Consider the following 17398-nt stretch of genomic DNA (forward strand, 5'->3'; position numbering starts at 1 on the left):
GCATATACAATAATAGTGAAGACAAGAGTTTCCTCCAGGCACATATGATAAGTAAGCACTTGGAGGAACTGTGGGGCCAATTAGGAGACCAAATGGTGGTCTATGCAGGTGGGCAAATAGGATACTTAATGAGTACTTTTTACTGGCCTGTACTGAGGAAGTGGTGGTTACCAAAGTCAGTAAAAGCGGACGGAGGGGAGGTAATGGACTGGATGAAAACTGATGAGAAGTTGTGAGAAAGGTTGCAGTGCTCAAAGGCACCTGTCTGGGTGGGATGCTCCCCTGGTTGCTGAGATGTGAAGACTGAGATTGCAGAATGGGTAGATCTAATTTCACCCTAGTGAGATAGAGGAGAGGTGCCAGAGCCCTGAGCAGGGCTCCCTTGTTGGGGAAGAGGTGTACAACCTGCCATATAACTGTAGGAGAGTCATTGTTTCCAAAAGCCACTGAGGTTACAATCAGGGGAAAAATCTCCATTTGGAGATCAGAATCAATAAAGGAAGGCTAGCACAGACAGCACTTTATAAATGAAAGTGTTCCTTTAATCCATGATAAGTAGTTGTTGAGGACAGACTTGATTTCCAAACAGCTAATCTCAAAACATTCGGTGGGTACAGTGGAGGTGTTGTAGTTGGATTACTGGACGAGTATCCCAGAGGCTGGTTAACAGTAGAGAGTCAGTAGTTCAGATGTCCAGCACCACCAATGACCAAGCTGCTGAGTGCTGAAGGACAGGGCTGGGTCTGCAGCAGGAAGAGAGTGACCAACACCAGGGGTAAACCGACCAGACCTCATTCTCCACCTGTGGCAAACTGGTCTGTCCATGAGATTGGTGGAACTCACCACCGCATAGACCTGTCTTCACCATGAGAACTCCTTCCATGTGGTGTGGCACTAGAGCTGCGTTAAACAGGATGGACTCTGTACAGACCTGGCAGCTCAAACCTGGGCATCCATGAAGTTCTGTGGACCAAAAGCAGCAGCAGAGAATGTGTGCCCCCACGTGACCCAGCATCTCCCTCTCTCCGCCATTACTGTCAAGCCCAGGGATCAACCCTGGATCAATAGGAAGTGCAGAAGAGCACATCAGAAGCCGCAGCAGGTGTATTTAAGATGTGTCTAAAATGCACCTAAGCTACAATGTGGGGCTGCAGGAGCAGTCCTGCCACATCTGTGCAGGAACGGTGGGAGGCAATTAAACAGCTAACAGGAAGAGGTTCCAAGAGCATCCCCATCCTCAGCGATGGTTGGGCCCAGCAGGTGAGTGTTAGAGATGAGGCTGAAGTATTCACAGCCCTGCCCACCAGAGGTGGCAAGTGGATGGTCAGTCTCGACCTCCTGAGATCCCCACCCTCAGATGCCAGTCAATCTGATTCACTCCACATGATATCAAAAGCTGGCTGAGGCCATTGGATGCAGCAAAGGTTACAGATAGGTACTGTCCCAACTGTTGTACTGAAGACGTGACATCTGGCCAAGCTACAGTGTACAGTGACAGCACGAGCATCTACCCAACGATGTGGACAATTGTTCAGGTATGCCTGCAGAAAGTAGGATAACTCCAGTCTGGCTAATTAACACCAAATCTGTCTGCTCTTAATCATCAGCACAGTGTTGGAAGGTGTCATTGACAATGCTACTAAGTGCACCTACTCACCAATGTCCTACTTGCCCATGTCCAGTTTCGGTTTCTTGACTGAGTGTGGCATCAAGGAGCCACAACTCTATGGGCATCAAGAGGAGAACATCCCAATTTTTGGGGTCACTCCTTGCACAAGAAAGATGGTTGTGGTTGTTGGAGGTCAATCACTCAAGCCCCATGACATCACTGTAGGAGGACAATGTCTCGAGCACGACAATCTCCAACTGCTTCATCCATCAGAAGATCAGAAGAAGAGATGTTCATTGACGAATGCAACATGTTGGCCTTGCCTCAGTGCCCAGATCCTGTAAAAATGAATGCAACACAGACTTGACCCGCGAGCAGCAGGTGAGGTGTGTTATGAGAAAGGTTCTTTTGGTATCTTAAAGATAAAGGTATCTGGACACAGTCTTTGTACTTTAAAAGGAGGATTTTATTTACAAAGACCGACACGGGAACAGAATGTGAAGGGACAAATGCACCCTCGTACACTCACTCTAGGGTGATCGCAAAACATGGGGGAAGTCGCAATGGGTGAAGTGCACATGCTCACAATGAACTAGTACAAACAATCAGGGAACGAACAAATACGTTGTCTGGACCCCCCTGAATCGGGACAAACGACGGCTCTATGCTACTGGGAATCTACTCAGGACACTCCTAGACCCCTGTGGAAGTGCACCCTCTAACCTGTGGTCTCGACCCCAGCAGCAATCGGAAAAGAGGAAGGCAGCCCACGTGTACCATCTTATAGGGCTGTAGCGGGGTGGAGCCCACTCAGGTGAAACAAGCCAATGATTCAGGGTCAAGAACAAAGGTGAGTTATGAGCCAATCCTCAGGTGTGCTCTTTAATGGGTGGGGCGGATCCAGACCCTTGATTGACAGTGGTGCAGCTTCTGACCTGATAGGTAATGCTATCATCCGACCATGGGGGTCAGTAGTGTTGTCACGGTCATCTGACCCCTGGCCTTTCATACTACAAGGTGTGAAAGGGGCCATATTTCCGGCTCCTGACAATGATTCGGTGGTCTCTGCTGGAAGCTGACCGTGGGTGGCACCGTGCAGAAAGAATGGATCAAGGTGTGATGCCACTCAAGTGGAAATTGTTCCTCCTCCACCGCAGTGACCGCACCTCGAAGCCGCATTGTCTGGGAAGTCCAGAGACCACAGCAGATGTGGGTTGGTAAATTAATTGGCCATTTTAAACTTGCCTCTAGTGTGAAGGTGAGGGGTAGAATCTGGGGAGAGTTGATGCAAATGTGGGGAGACTAAAATGGGTGGTTAATGGCCAGCACCAAGTTGGTGGGCGGAAGGGCCTGTTTCTGTGCTGTATGACTCTTTGGCTCGATGTGCGATGGGAGTGTGGGTTCGTCTGCAGTACTTCCATTGCTTTTTGTTCCAGAGTTCCTGCAGGGATCGAAGAGGAACAGTTCTGGCTCCACAATTCAGTGAGTGGCTGCCAATGTTCTCGGGAGCGGGAGAGACTGGGTGACAGGGTGCTGGCACTGGCAGAGAGAGTGGTGATGGGTCATCAAACGCTGCTGAATTGTGTTACTGGAGATAGAAATGGGAGATGTATGAGAGGAGGAGAGAGAGAATGGGCCAGTGCTGGAACTGAGGCTGCAGTCTGAAGTGAAAGGGAAATACAAGGTCCTGCAGCGGCTGTGGGGAGGGAAACGGAGTCAGTGTTATACTTGGAGCTTCACCAATGGTCTGTCAAAGTGTAGGAGTCATCACGGGGGGGGAAGCAGAGGGACCATGTCAGGGGATTGTACCCTTCTCGTACCTCAAACTGTGTGTGTCTGTCCCTCTGATCGATGATTATCTGTCACTCTCTTGTCGGAATCTGTAACTACTCCTGGTGAGAACCAGGTAGAAGTGAAAGAGTGAGTACAGAAGAGTGAGAGGGGGGCTTCCCTGTGTAGTGGGTCTGACACATCCCTGAGCCTCCATCTGTCTACAGCGAGCAGGGAGCAGGGACAGGGCTGCTGTGAGTGTATCTGAGTCTGATCCGGGATTCAGTGTATGATATCCCTGCCCTGTGAAGATCTCCCTGGACAGGAGAGAGAGATTACAGTGACAATGTAATGGGTGATACCATGCCCGCAGCACCCCTGGGTGAGGAGCTGCACACCACATGGTGATGCCTGTAGTACTGACTGACCAGAACACCCTTGTAGCTGAGAGACCATAGTTTTAAGGCCATGCTCCATGACCTCTTTCTCTCTTCTCTTACTTTCTCTCTCTCTTCCCCCCCCTCCTCTTTCTCTGTTCCTCTGCTCCCTCTCTCTCTCTCTCTCCCTCTCCTCTCTTTTACCTTATCTCCCTCTCTGCCTCTTCCTCCAACCCCTTTCTGTTTTCTTGCTGAGATTCACACTATCCCTCCCCACTTGTGCCATATATTGCAAATCTTGCTTGTCAGTGCTCCAGACCCCCTGGCCTTGTTCCCAGGAATTTAACTGGAACTGTATTATCTTGTTAGTGCATTAGCATCACGCGCAATAGATCACAGACCAACAATTAAGTTGCACTTCATGTTACAGAATGCATCGGGTAACTGTGTGTGTCTCTGCACACGGCCATCTCTCCCCTCCGTGCTTAACTTGCCCACCAATGTGTCGGTTTAGTGAACCCATTCGTGGTCATTGAGGAAATATTGCTCTGACGAAATGTTTTCTTGGGGAGGTGGAGGGGAGTGGGGGGCATCTGCAGTTTACAAATCCAGACTTGGAACCATGGTCGTCATTGCTGTAGTTTCAGCTTTAATCTTGTGTTGGCAGCCACAGCACGGAGGGTTACAGAAGAACGCCAAGGGTTAAATTCTAACCCCATACTATGGGCGCCTGCATGAAAACTCCCCCAGCATTTCTTTCAGCTCTGTCCTGCCTACAAGTTCACTGCAACATCTGTCACTCAGCATGCTGGAATAGTTCTTGGTCAGTTTGTATGTGTAAAGGCTACAGACTGTTGTTCTGGAGCGGTCCCTGACCCCTCTGGTGTCGGGTTAGTTCGATGTGTTCCTGCTGCGGGTTCAGCTACAGACAAGGCTCTGAAAGTGACGCGGTTGGACTCTGTCTCCTGCCCTGTGCTAATGTGTTGCAGTACCCGCAGTTCTTGGAATGCAGCCCAATGTGTCTGATCTCTGGAGCCACTCTTAAAGGGACAAACCACAGCAGGGTTCCAGTTCCAGGGGTGGGGGTGGCTCCTCACTGAATGGATGCTTCAGTTACAGAAGGAGACTGAGATTCTGCCGGATTGCCAGGGAGGTCTCTGAGGCCCTGTGGTCTCTCTCGATGCCCGCAGTCAGGAGAAGCCTGCAGTACAGTGAATCCTGTGCCCACCCTGCCTGTGAACAGAAAGTAAATGAAGTCTCCCGTCCCTGAGTGTGGAGTCTGCTTGACCTCCCTACTGCGAAGGAGCAACAGGTCGAGCCAGAGATCAGCAGCAGCACAGAGCGATCCTGGAGCTGGGAGCCTGATCCCAACCCAGACCCAAACCCTGATCCATGGTCCAGGCACACGAGCTGGTGTTCGAGGTGAGGGAGGGTCGGAGATGCCGGTGGGTGTGGCGTGTGTGGGTGAATGTTGGCCCTTTAAACACCTTCAGGGGATGGGTATACCTCTCGCTGCCTTGGTGAAGCAGCCAGTATAATCAAAGACCCCACCCACCCGGGTCATTCTCTCTTCTCCCCTCTCTCATCAGGCAGATGATACAGGAGCCTGAGAGCACATACCACCAGGCTCAATGACACCTTCTATCCCATGGTGATAAGATTATCGAACGGTTCCCTTGTATGATGAGATGGACTCTTGACCTCACAATCTACCTTGTTTGACCTTGCACCTTATTGTCTACATGCAATGCACGTCCCTTTACTGTGTGACACTTTACTCTGTATTCTGTTATTGTTTCTACCCTGTACTACCTCAACGCACTGTGTAATGAATTGATCTCTATGGATGGTATGCAAGACAAGTTTTTCTCTGTACCTTGGTACATGTGACAATAATAAACCAATTCCAATGCAAGTGAAAGATGCCCTCGTTTGTCAGACCAGTGAGGGTGACGGTCTCTCTCTGGGTGAGTGTTAACTGCTGCCCTCCTTTCGTAATTTGAGGAACTTTATGCTGTTTAAAAACATGAGAGAATAAAACCCAGCCGAGGAGAGACAGCTCCTGAAGGTGTAAGGTACCCAGTCCCTGTTGTGTGGTTAGCCTGATCCACCGTGTCAGCCTGGATCCGTGACAGAATTTCCAGGTTACCTGGTCCACCCTCTGAGGGAGGCAGCGCTGTGTGACTGGCGCTAACGGTATCGGTGTGACCTGCAGCTCCACGATGCACCAGGGACACCGTGGAAAGTCCCCAGGACTGAGGAGCAGAAGTGTGGGTCATTTTCTTCAGTGTCGCGGGTGACCCGTGCCCGGAGTTGGGGGGACACCCGACGAGGGGTGATGGCGTCCTCATTCTGTCGGACGCAGCCAGATCAGTGAGGCAGCCAAAGTTCCCCGCCTGCAGCACGGGAAGGGGCTCGGGGGGGCGGGGGGGGAGGAGGTGGTCACCAATTGGGGTGCAGTGGCGAATGGGGGCAACCCCTCCACAGCTCATCAACATGGGGTGGCACAGCAGGTAGAGCCTCTGTCTCACACTGCCAGAGACCCGGGTTCAATCCTGACCACTGGTGCTGTCTGTGTGGAGTTTGCATGTTCTCCCTATGACACAGGTGCTCCAGTTTCCTCCAATTCCCAAACGTGCACGTTAACAGATGAATTGCCTGCTTTAAATTACTCTGAGTGTGTAAGTAAGGGGTAGAATCTTGGTGGGGGAGAGGGGGGGAAGTTGATGGTAATGTGGGGGGAATAAAATGGGATCAGTGTAGAATTAGTGTAAGTGGGTGTTTGGTCAGCACAGAATCGGTGGGGCGAAGGGCCTGTTTCCCTGCTGTGTGACTCCATCCACTGTGTGTATTTCAGCAACTGCCTCCACCCCCCCACCCCCCCCAAAATCTGGTCTCCTTACCTACCTGCCTCCTTCCTCCTCCTGGGAAAAACTTGCACTTGTATAGTGCCTTCCATGGCCCTGAGTGACACGGAACACTTCGGTGCCAGGATGTGCTTTCTGCTGCAGGGGAGCAGGTCCCAGCCCCACCGTGAGGCTGCACAGGTGACCTGTAGAGCCCTGCTGGTTGGGACTGGGAGCTGGTGGACCCGCTCCTTGTCAAATGGAGTGATGGGATGCTCCTGCTCACCGGGGAGAGAGCTGGGCTCTCAATCTGCCCCTCCTCCCACTGTCACCCTGAGAACACCACTGTCCAACTCTGTAGGAGGCCATTCATCTATTTGTCTCTGTGCTAGCCTACACAAAAAGCTTATACAGTTCCACCCCACAGTCCAGCTTTCCCCCAGAACTCTGCAAACTTTGGTTCTTCTGGTCCAGTGGCCTGTCATCGTTCTGTAGGGAGTTAAAGTCCCACCACTGGCTTCCAGGTCAGAACCTCATTCCAGCCTTTGAGGCATGTCCATCCCTCCAAGTGAGTCCAGTTCAGAGAGAACAGATGTCCCCAGCCCTGCTGCCTCGGAGAATCTTTCCCACTGCCCCCTGCCACCAGCCAATCTCTCAGCAGGATACTCTGCTAGCAAGGCCATCACCACCAATCTCGCCTGTCCTCATTAAACATCCCGTTTTCTCCGCCTTCCCCCCCCCCCCCCCCCCCCCACAACCCCCACCCAACTGACATCTGCAGAGGGATCGCCAGGACATTTGCATGGGTTGGAATGTTTCAGCATTAAGGAGAGACTGGATAGGCTGGGTTTGTGTTCCCTGGGGTGGAAGAGGCTGGGTTCAGGGTGGGGAGGGGGGCAGGGGTTGAGAGGTGTACAAAATCATGAAAAGCAGAGGGTGGCTTGAGAAACTTTTCTCAGTAACACGTGTGAAACCAGAATCACAGGTTAATGTCGGGGCTAGGAGAGCATGTCAGGGAGACCTGTTTCCCCAGAAGGTGGTTGTAATCTGGAATGCACTACCTGAGGGGGGGGGGGGGGGGGGGGGGGGGGGGGGGGGGGGGGGGGGGGGGGGGGGGTGGAGGCAATATCTGGATGAGCACTTGGATCACTAGGGCAGGGGAGGTACAGACCAAGTGTTGGGAAATGGAACCGGCATGGATGGGGACTCTGGTCAGTGTGGGCTGAAAGGCCTGTTGCTCGGGCTGTCTGGCTCTGTGATCCCTGCTCTCTGATCAGTAATCCAGGAACACTCAAACCAGTCAAATGATATTCATGGCTCTGGTCCGTTGGTTCAATCCTGGGGCCCAGCAGTGATTGTTCAGCCTGGAGGTCGCTGTGCCAGTAGTCACTGGGTTGGAGGCTGCTGTGCCAGAGGTTACTGTGTTGGTTGCTTCTGGGCTGGCAGTGACTCACTGTGCTCACTATCATGTACATCACGTGGTTGTGATGCCCTCATAGCTGAATAGCTCTCCTTCAGTTGTTATGAAGAGCGACCAATCCAGAGGTGGGGACCAGCCGTGCTGCACTGTGGGTGAAGGTGTGGAGGGAGCGGAAATGGATCCCCGGTGGAGGTCTCTCTAAGCGGGAGTCCTCCCGCTGTACATCAGGGACCTGGGGTGGAAGGTGGTGCACTGGCCAGTGCCGTGCAACCATTTCCTGAGCCGGTTCACCGACACTCCGGCCACCTATCACTTCTGCGGCCAGGAGGAGACGGTGTACCACGTGTACGTGGAGTGCAAGAGGTTGCAGCCCCTCTTCGAGTATCTGCGGGGGCTGCTGCTTAAGTTCTGGCTGCACTTCAGCCCGGCGCTGTTGGTTTGCGGGAACCCGGTGCAGCGCGGGGCGGGGCGCACAGAGGATCTCCTAGTGGGCTGCCTGTCTTCCGTGCGTGCGTGGGTGTCTTTAGAACGGGAGCACGCGGTCTTTGCGGGCGCCCTCGCCGAGTTCCGCGCTCGGTGGGCCCCACGGGATCGCGTGTGTCGTGGATGACTCCAATACGATTTTGATATGAAGTATTGAGTGTTGTGGTAGTGCGCGTAATGACGTATGTGTGTTTTCGCGGGTGTTAGTTTATGGTACTCTGAAGTTCTGTCGTTGATTAGCTGGTCCTTTCTGATTTGGATGTATATATTTGGTATTTGTAGTCTTCTGTAGTGCTTTTAGCTAATAAACGTTTTATACAAAAAAAAAGGGAGTGGAAATGGAAAGTCGTGGGAATGGCCTCCTGTGATGTCAGATTGGGGGCCCATGATTGGGTAGAGCTCAATGACCACTGTGATTGGTGCAGGAACTGGTGACATCACCGGGGATGCCTCAACCAGGTCTGAGAGTGCGGGGCTGTGAGCTGGGGTAGAGGGACGTCTCGGCCAGGGGAGGTTGGGACGGAATCCCTGGAGAGGCAGAGGAGCCCAGCCATCCCTGCGTCACAGACAGACAGGAAGGTGCGGGGCTGTGCAGGAGGAGGTGCACGTAAGGTCCGTGCCTGGGTTGAACGGGACAGGAAAGGTGGGGAGCATCCCCCAGAGCTGACCGAGCCTCACTGTGCTTCTGTTTTTTTTTCAGGCTCGTGCTTGCCTTGCCTGGTGGACGTGGTCCCGGTCAAGAACGAGGAGGGGGCGGTTGCCATGTTCATCATGAACTTCGAGGAGCTGAGGGGCACCTCACACAAGCCGGCCAGAGGGAGGAATCACCGGCTGCCCACAGACTGCTGCACTTCCAGTAGGTACCACACGGTGGCAGAGTCGGCACATCGACAGCCTGGGGTGACCGGTCCGAGTCCCTGACCACAGTAACGGCAGCACACGCGTCTCGCTGCCAGCAGCACGGGTTCAGGGTGCCTCATGTAATCATTGGAGACGCTGTCTCAAAATCCATGGAGCTGTCAGTGGGTGTGACCCGCAGGAAGTGTGGGGAAGGGTCAGTCACATCGTTCACAAGTTTGGTGGGGTTGGGTGTCGGGATCTGAGCTGTGTGGTAGTCAGTGATGTCTGGGCAAAGCACTACACCTGGTAATGGGCATAATGCAGGTGGTGCACCATCGACACCCCCCCCCCCAACGGGGGGCCAGGACAGGTTGGCTGTACAAGGGCTGGGCCTGGAGGTCGTCCTCTCAGCTTACACCGAGAACATGCTCCTCACGGCCACAGTGAGGGCGCAGGAGTAGTCTCTGACATGTCCTCTGCTCGGATCAACTGGGAGGAACATTCTGGACTCCCAGTAGGTCAGTGGTTGGTGGACTCCCTGCTGGGGGTGGGACCATTTGTGTGGAGCACTGCGCACCTCAACCTGGGAGTCGCCCTGAGCCCCACTGAGGAGCCCTGGCTGATAAACTGGCAGGAGGTGGAAGTGAGAGTCACACCCAGGTAGGGTGCTAGACAGAACTGTCCCGAGTTACCTACAGGGGCCAAAGCGCTGGTCACAAACCAACTGGTGACCTCCATGTGCGGTGGGTCTCTCTTGGTACCACCTGCCTTTGCCACCGAGATCGAGAAGCAGCCGCTGGATTTCTTCTGGGGTAAGAGTGAGCACTGAGTGTCTGCTGTGGTTCTGTGTCTCCTGATGGAGGAGGTGCACATCTGGACCCAGGTGGTGATTGACCACCTTCAGACCCTGCAGGGATACTGATACGCTGAGCGTCCTCCCAGACTGGGTGCACTGACGATGTATTTTTTTCTGCTGGGGGCACTGCCTTCAGGAGGGTGTGCAGCTCCCATCGGTGTGGGCATCAGCCATGCTGCTCTGCGCGAAGTGCCCGTCTATTGCTAGGACCTTTACAGAATTCGGGATGTGGTCACCTGCAGTTAGAGTGCTCCCCGCTGGTAGAGAGCGACACTGCAGCTCTCCGATTGGCTGGGTGGGGTGGTGAGCTAGGTGATGGAGTTAGCTGCCTATAATGGGTGTCGAGGGTTCAACAATAGAGTCATGGAAACAGGAATACATAAAATACCACACGGAAATGGGCCTTTCTGCCCATCGAGTCCATGCCAACCATCACTTGCCCGTTTACACCAATCCCATTTTATGTTCTCCCCACATTCTCACCAATTCCCCCCAGGATCTGGAGTGAATCTGACCAACCTGACCCTGATCAGGGGTTGCTCATCAGACCCTGGCTCCTGAAACCTTCCTCGGGTTCAGTTCCATACAGCCCGACTCTCAGAACTGCCCTCCGGGCCGTTCCACAGTGCACAGAGAGGCTTCCTGAACGTGCTGCTTCTGCACCCTTTTCACATCCATGCCCTCGTCTGCCACCAGGACACACCGTGCCGGTCTGCACTGCAGTGGGGAGATCTCTACGCAGGAGTCCTCTCCCTTTTACGCCGGGGTCCAGGGGTGAAGGGTGTACCACAGAGCAGTGCCGTGCAACAGGTTTGTAAGTTGGTTCACGGGCTCCCAGGCGCCTGCCTTTTCCGCAGCCTGGAGGAGTCTGTTCCATGTACGTACTGAGTGTGAGAGGCTGCACCCCCTGTTTGAGTGTGTGAAGGGGCTGCTCAAGTTCTGGTTGCATTTCAGCCCCACTCCCCTGATCTCTGGTGGGGCGAGTGGTGAGGGATCTCCTCATCAGTCTGCTCCCGAACCTGGCCCAGGTGGTCACTCACGGGTCCAGGCAGCGGGCTGTACAGGTTTCCATCTGAGCTGACTGCCTGGCCTGCTTCCAAGGATGTGTCCCCTGGAGAGAGAGCACGTGGGGTCCACAGGCTCTCTGGAGGCGTCCCAGGCTGGTGATGGAGGAAGAATGTAAGCACAAGCTTGGGCAGAAATGAGGCTGTGGGCTGCTCGATACTAAGGGTCCCCTGCCACCCTCTACGGAAGGAGATTCAGAAAGATCCTCAAAGTAGCTGCAGAGGAGAGAGATGGAGTGTCAATAAAATGTCTCACCTGTAGGACAGCACCTTTCACATTGTCCCCGCATCATCGGAACCCCCCCCCCACCCCCGCGCCGTCCCTGGAGCATTGACCCAGACGAAGTGTTCTGTTCTCTGGACTTGAGCTCAGAGCCACAACCGGCTGAGCAAGACAAGTTGAACTCACTGAGGCACCCAGTTCTGTGGAGAGTCAAGTGGCTCGGCTCGGGAAGATAGGGAGGCAGGAACGGGAGACGCTTGAGGCACATGGGAGCTGTTCTGGTGTTAGCGCTGGGTGCTGCTTTGTATCGAAATCCCCACCGACCATCGACGTGAATCCCCACTCCCCAGCCTGTCGATCTGCACTCCATCCTGTGGACATGTTGAGCCACACCAGAGTCACTAGATCCCCTCCCCTCTGCTTCCTCCCCTCACTCCTGCCCTGCCCCCTCTAACCTCACACCCCCACTCTCTCATCCTTTGGTGCCACCGTCACTGCCCACCCTCCCCCTCTAACCCCTCTCTCCCGATGCTGCTGCCCCTCACGTCTAACCCCTCTCCTCCTCTACCCCCGCCCCCTCCATGCCCATGTGCAGATGTCTGAACCTGTTTCCCCTTTCTCTCCAGGTCGAGGGAAGGTCTTTAAACTGAAGCTGCCCTCTCTGCGGACAATGACCCTGAGCCAGCAGTCCCTGGCCAAGGAGGGCTTCGACGCGGTGGCCGATGAGCAGCTGCAGTCGGACAGAGACTCGTTGGCCATGCAGGACCTGCGGGGGTTTCGTAGCGACAACTGTGTCAAGCCTGAGGCAGCTGAGTGGGAATCTCTGACAGACCTCATCGACAAATCAGCAGTGCGCGGACCCAGGAGTGATCCCTCGCCGGGACGGGGGCGTGATCCGGATCCAGAGCTGCGATGTACCAACACCAACCTGATGCAGCTCCAGTCCGGGGAGAGTTGTCCCAGCATCAGGAGGGCTTCCTCTGTGGACAACATCGAGCTGATGAGGAACAAGTTTGAGAAGAAATTCAAGGAGAAGAAACCACCTTCAGGTGAGAAAGAACCAAAAACGTTCCTGGATCTTCAAACTTGGCGCCCTTGCGGTACCTAACGGTGGGGAGATGTGGCCCAGTCAGTGCCCTGGCACTAAATGGGTTGAGTTGTAGACTGGCATGTAAACGTCCTGAAGATCTGGCCACGTGAAATGAGATTGGACTGTCACAGCTCGTGGCTTCCGTGAACGTTAAACAAGTGACTTGTGGGGGCCTTTTAAGCAGTCACCTGTCACATTGGTGGAGCTGAGAAATCTCTCTTGGAAATGGGGCCAAGGTAGAATGCAGGAGCATTATTCCATATTTGACACTGGGAGTGTGTGACAGGACAATGTAGAGGGAGCTCCACTCTGTGTCTGACCCTTTTTTAATTCCTTTATTACAAAACACAATTTACAATACTACAAAACTGCAAACATAGAGACAATAACAGTGACTAAACACAATCACTAACACAAGTAAACTAAATTAAAATATCCCTATCTCTACCAAGGATGGCATTTATCCCCCTGGTGCCCAACAATCCTGGAACACCTCCATGGTACCCGTGGACACAATATATTCCCTCTCCACAGCTACCCAGGCACGGACATAACCCTGGAACATCTCGAGGCAGTCCGCCTGGGCAGCACCTTCCACTACCTGCTTCCAGGACCCACGGTTAGCCACCTTAGCTAGCCCCAGGAGCGAGTTTACCAGGATATCCTCAGACCTCCTTGCCCGCCTTCTTACTGGATGACCACAGATGAACAGGTGGGGGCTAAAGTGCAGTCAGAAGGTGAGGAGCAGCCCCCGCAGATATGCAAAAAGGGGCTGCAACCTTGCACACTCCATGTACATGTGGTACACGGTCTCCTCCAGCCCACAGAAGTGACACGGCTGGGAGATCAGTGCACAAACTGAGAAACTTACTACAGGGCACCGCCCTGTGCAGCAGCCTCCACCCCAGGTCCCCGATGTACGTGGGAAGGACACCCCCATAAAGGGACTTCCACTGAGGACCCCCATTGCTCCCAGGTGGAAAAACCGCCCGCCACAGTGTGTCAGGACAGTGGACAAGGGCTAGGAAGTGGAGGGTGCGGAGCAGCAGCCCATACAGGTACCACCTACCTGCATCCCGGAAGGGTGCAATGGGTGCTGATGAAAGGCGCCTCATGTTGTGTGGGGCCGGCTCCCGGATAAGATTCCGGGGTCTGGGCCCGACAAGCAGCTCCAGCTGAGTAGCCGGAGTCGCTCCACACATCCGAGCCTCACCGACACCCGATGAAGTAGGGTAGGAGTGATCTGAGCTCTCAGCCGGGGCACCACCCTTCACCAGTGGAGGGGGCTCCTGGCCAGAGGCAACCATGTTCCAGGCTCTTAGCAGGTCCTGATAGAAGCTGGGCAGCCTCCGCAGAGCAGCACGGCTGACACTCGCCGGCGGTAGCCGATTCACCTCATGAAGGCAACGGCCCTGCCGGAGAAAGTACGTCGCCAGCACGTGCCACCTGGGAGGGTGCTCAGTGTACAGGAATCTCTGCAGGGTCCTGAGGCAGAGAGCCGCCAGCCGTGCACGTACACACACCAGCGACTGTCTGCCCTCTTCCAACGGGAGACTCAGGACCGCAGCAGAGACCCAGTGTTTCCTATTGCTCCAGAAGAAGTTCACTAACTTCCCTGCATTCTCGTGGCAAAGGCTGCGGGCGGGGTCAAGGTAACCATCTGGTACCACAACATGGAGGCCACCAGTTGGTTTATGACCATCACCCTGCCTCGATAAGAAAGCATCCTGAGGAGGCCTGACCAGCGCCCCAGCCGGGCCATGGCTTTCATCTCCAGGTCCTGCCAATTTGCCAGCCAGGTCTCCCCAGAGGGACTCGGGTAGACTCCCAGCTGGAGGAGATGTGTGGTACTCCACACATACGGAGTCATCTGCTCCGGCGGGGAGTCCACCTGCCACTGACCCACTAAGAGTCCGGAACATTTCACCCAGTTGATCCTGGCAGAGGACACTGCTGAGAAAACCTCCTGGCACTCGCGTGTCCTCTGCAGGTCGACAGGGTCTGTCATCATCAGGGGTAGGCCAAAAGGACGACCTCCATGTCCAGCTCGTGCAGAACCAAACCCGTCAACTTCCTCCAGGGAGACAGGAATGTTTTTTTTTACCAAAACGTTTATTCACTAAAATCACTACAAAAAACACCCAACATCAAATACAGCACATCAAATACAGAAAGAAACTAGGCAAAACTAATACCCGCTCAACACTACGACCCCCACTGCAACACGCAATACTTTATGTCAAAATCACATTGACGTCATCCACGACACACGCGATCCTGAGGGGCCCACCGAGCGCGGAACTCAGCCAGGGCGCCCATGGAGACCGCGTGCTCCTGTTCCAAAGACACCCATGCGTGCACGTAAGCGCGGAAGACAGGCAGGCCGACCAGCCAGTACCCTCAGCCGCCCGCCGCCGCGTCCCGTGGATGGCCAGCTTGGCCAGGCCCAGCAACAGACCCACCAGGAGATCCTCGGCGCGCCGTGCCCCACGCCGCACCGGCTGCCCGTAAACCAACAGCGCCGGACTGAAGTGCAGCCAGAACTTAAGCAGCAGCCCCCGCAGATACTCGAAGAGGGGCTGCAACCTCTCGCACTCTGCGTACACGTGGTACACCATCTCCTCCCGGCTGCAGAAGTGACAGGCGGCCGGGGTGTCAGTGAACTGGCTCAGAAAACAGTTGCACGGCACAGCCTGGTGCAACACCCTCCACCCCAGGTCCCTGATGTACAGCGGGAGGACTACCGCGTAGAAAGACCTCCACCGGGGACCCTCCCCGCCACCCACTGGCAAGACAGACCGCCACGGCATTTCTGCCGGCAGACCAGGGCGAGGAAGTGAAAGGTGTGCAGGAGCAGCCCGTACAAGAACCGCCTCGGCGCCTCGCGGAATGGCACTGACGGCGTGTCCTCCAGGTGGCTCAGGTTGTGCTGAGCCGCCTCCCACGAGAGACGCCGGGCTCTGGGCCTGACCAGCAACTCCAGCAAGGTGGGGGCTAGCGCGGCTGTGACCCCCCGGCGCCTCCGCAACTGGAGGGGGAGCGGCCACATGCTTACCGCATGACACCGCACCCCACACCTGCATCAGATCCCAGTAGAACCCGGGCAGCCCGCACAGAGCGGCGCTGCCGGGAGACGTGCCCCTTCCCGGAGGCAGCGTCCTCGACGGAGGAAATAGGTGGCCAGGCGCTTGCCACCGTGGGGGGTGCTCTGTATACAGGTATCTCTGCAGCGCCCGGAGGCGGAGGGCCGCCAGCTGGGTACGCACGCACACCAGCGACTGACACCCCACCCCCCCCCCCCCCCCCCCCCAACCAACAGCAGACTCAGGACCTCCGCAGAGACCCAGTGCCTCCGGCTGCCCCAGAAGAAGTCCGTCAACCTCCTCTGGGTGGTGGCGACGAAGACGTTGGGCGGCGCCAGCGTGGCCAGCCGGTACCACAGCATGGAGGCCACCAGCTGGTTGATGACCAGCGCCCTGCCCCGGTACGAGATTGCCCGGAGCAGCCCCGTACAGCTCCCCAGCCAGGCGGAGACTTCTGCCCTCAACTCCTGCCAGTTCGCCGGCCAGGACCCCTCGGCCGGGGACAGGTAGACCCCCAGGTAGAGGAGGTGCGAGGTGCTCCACTTGAAGGGCGGCAACCCCTCCGGCAGGGAGTCCGCCCGCAACGGACCCACAAGCAGACCCGAACACTTTGTCCAGTTGATCCTGGCGGAGGACGCAGCCGAGTAGACCCACTGGCACTCGTGCATCCTCCGCAGGTCCGCCGGGTCGGTGACCACGAGGAGGATGTCGTCGGCATAAGCCGAGAGGACGACCTCTGTTGCCGGCTCGCGCAGCTGCTTCCGAAGGAGGCACAGGAACGGCTCGATGCAGACCGAGTACAACTGCCCTGACATGGGGCACCCCTGACGCACCCCCCCCCACCTCCCAAAGCGAAAGGGCGCTGTCAAGGACCCGTTGACCTTGACGAGGCTCTCCGCAGCGGTGTACAGCAGCCATTTGCCCGAGCCCGAACATGCGGAGTCCCGAACAGGTACCTGTGATCCAGGCTGTCAACCGCCTTCTGATCGAGGGAGAGAAAGACGGCCGACACTCCGGCCTCCCGGCACAGGTACTGCAGGTCCAGGACAAAGGTGGATGTTGTCCTGGATGGACCGGCCCGGGACCGTGTACGACTGGTCAGGGTGGATCACCTGGGCCAGCATGGAGCCCAGACGATTGGCTATCACCCGGGCAAACTCCTTGTACTCGGCGCAGAGGAGAGACACCGGGTGCCAGTTCCGCAGACTGCAGAGATCCCTCTTCTTGGGCAGCAGGACCACGACGGCCCTGCACCAAGAGAGGGGCATCTCACCCGTCACCAGGCTCTTCCCCCAGCACCCTTGCGTAGTCCTCCCCCAGGATGTCCCAAAAAGCACGGAGGAACTTGGCTGCCAGCCCGTCTAGCCCCGGAGCCTTGCCCCGCCGGAGCTGGTCCAGGGCTCCGGTCAGCTCCTCCAGACTCGGGAGCCTCCAACCGCTCGAGAGCCTGGAGGCTGACTTGCAGCAGACCCTCCCACAAAGTCGCGCACACATCCCCACTGGATGGATCAGGCGAGAACAAGACCACGTAAAAAGCACGGACCTCCCGGATGATACCCGCCTGATCCATGACGGAGGATCCGTCCGCCGCCAGCAGCTCCACGAGCCACGGAGACAGGAATGGTTCAACACAGATGGCTCACAACTGGCCGGACATGGGGCATCCCTGACGTACTCCTCTCCGAAAGGGAATAGGTGCTGTCAACGAACTGTTGGCCTTGACCAGACACTCTGCAG

General features: G+C 55.8%; 1 protein-coding gene across 3 annotated transcripts in view; it reads left to right on the forward strand.

Moving 5' to 3' along the window:
- kcnh6a (potassium voltage-gated channel, subfamily H (eag-related), member 6a) overlaps nucleotides 1–17398 on the forward strand; it is a 165298-nt gene that overhangs the window by 55343 nt on the left and 92557 nt on the right. For all 3 annotated transcript variants that reach the window (XM_052038856.1, XM_052038855.1, XM_052038854.1), the window contains 2 exons: nucleotides 9206–9361; nucleotides 12115–12537. In XM_052038856.1, coding sequence (XP_051894816.1) covers nucleotides 9206–9361; nucleotides 12115–12537 — 579 coding nt within the window. The remainder of the gene's footprint in view (nucleotides 1–9205; nucleotides 9362–12114; nucleotides 12538–17398) is intronic.

The sequence above is a fragment of the Pristis pectinata genome, chromosome 25 (genome assembly GCF_009764475.1).
Source record: "Pristis pectinata isolate sPriPec2 chromosome 25, sPriPec2.1.pri, whole genome shotgun sequence".
Taxonomy (NCBI): Eukaryota; Metazoa; Chordata; class Chondrichthyes; order Rhinopristiformes; family Pristidae; genus Pristis; species Pristis pectinata.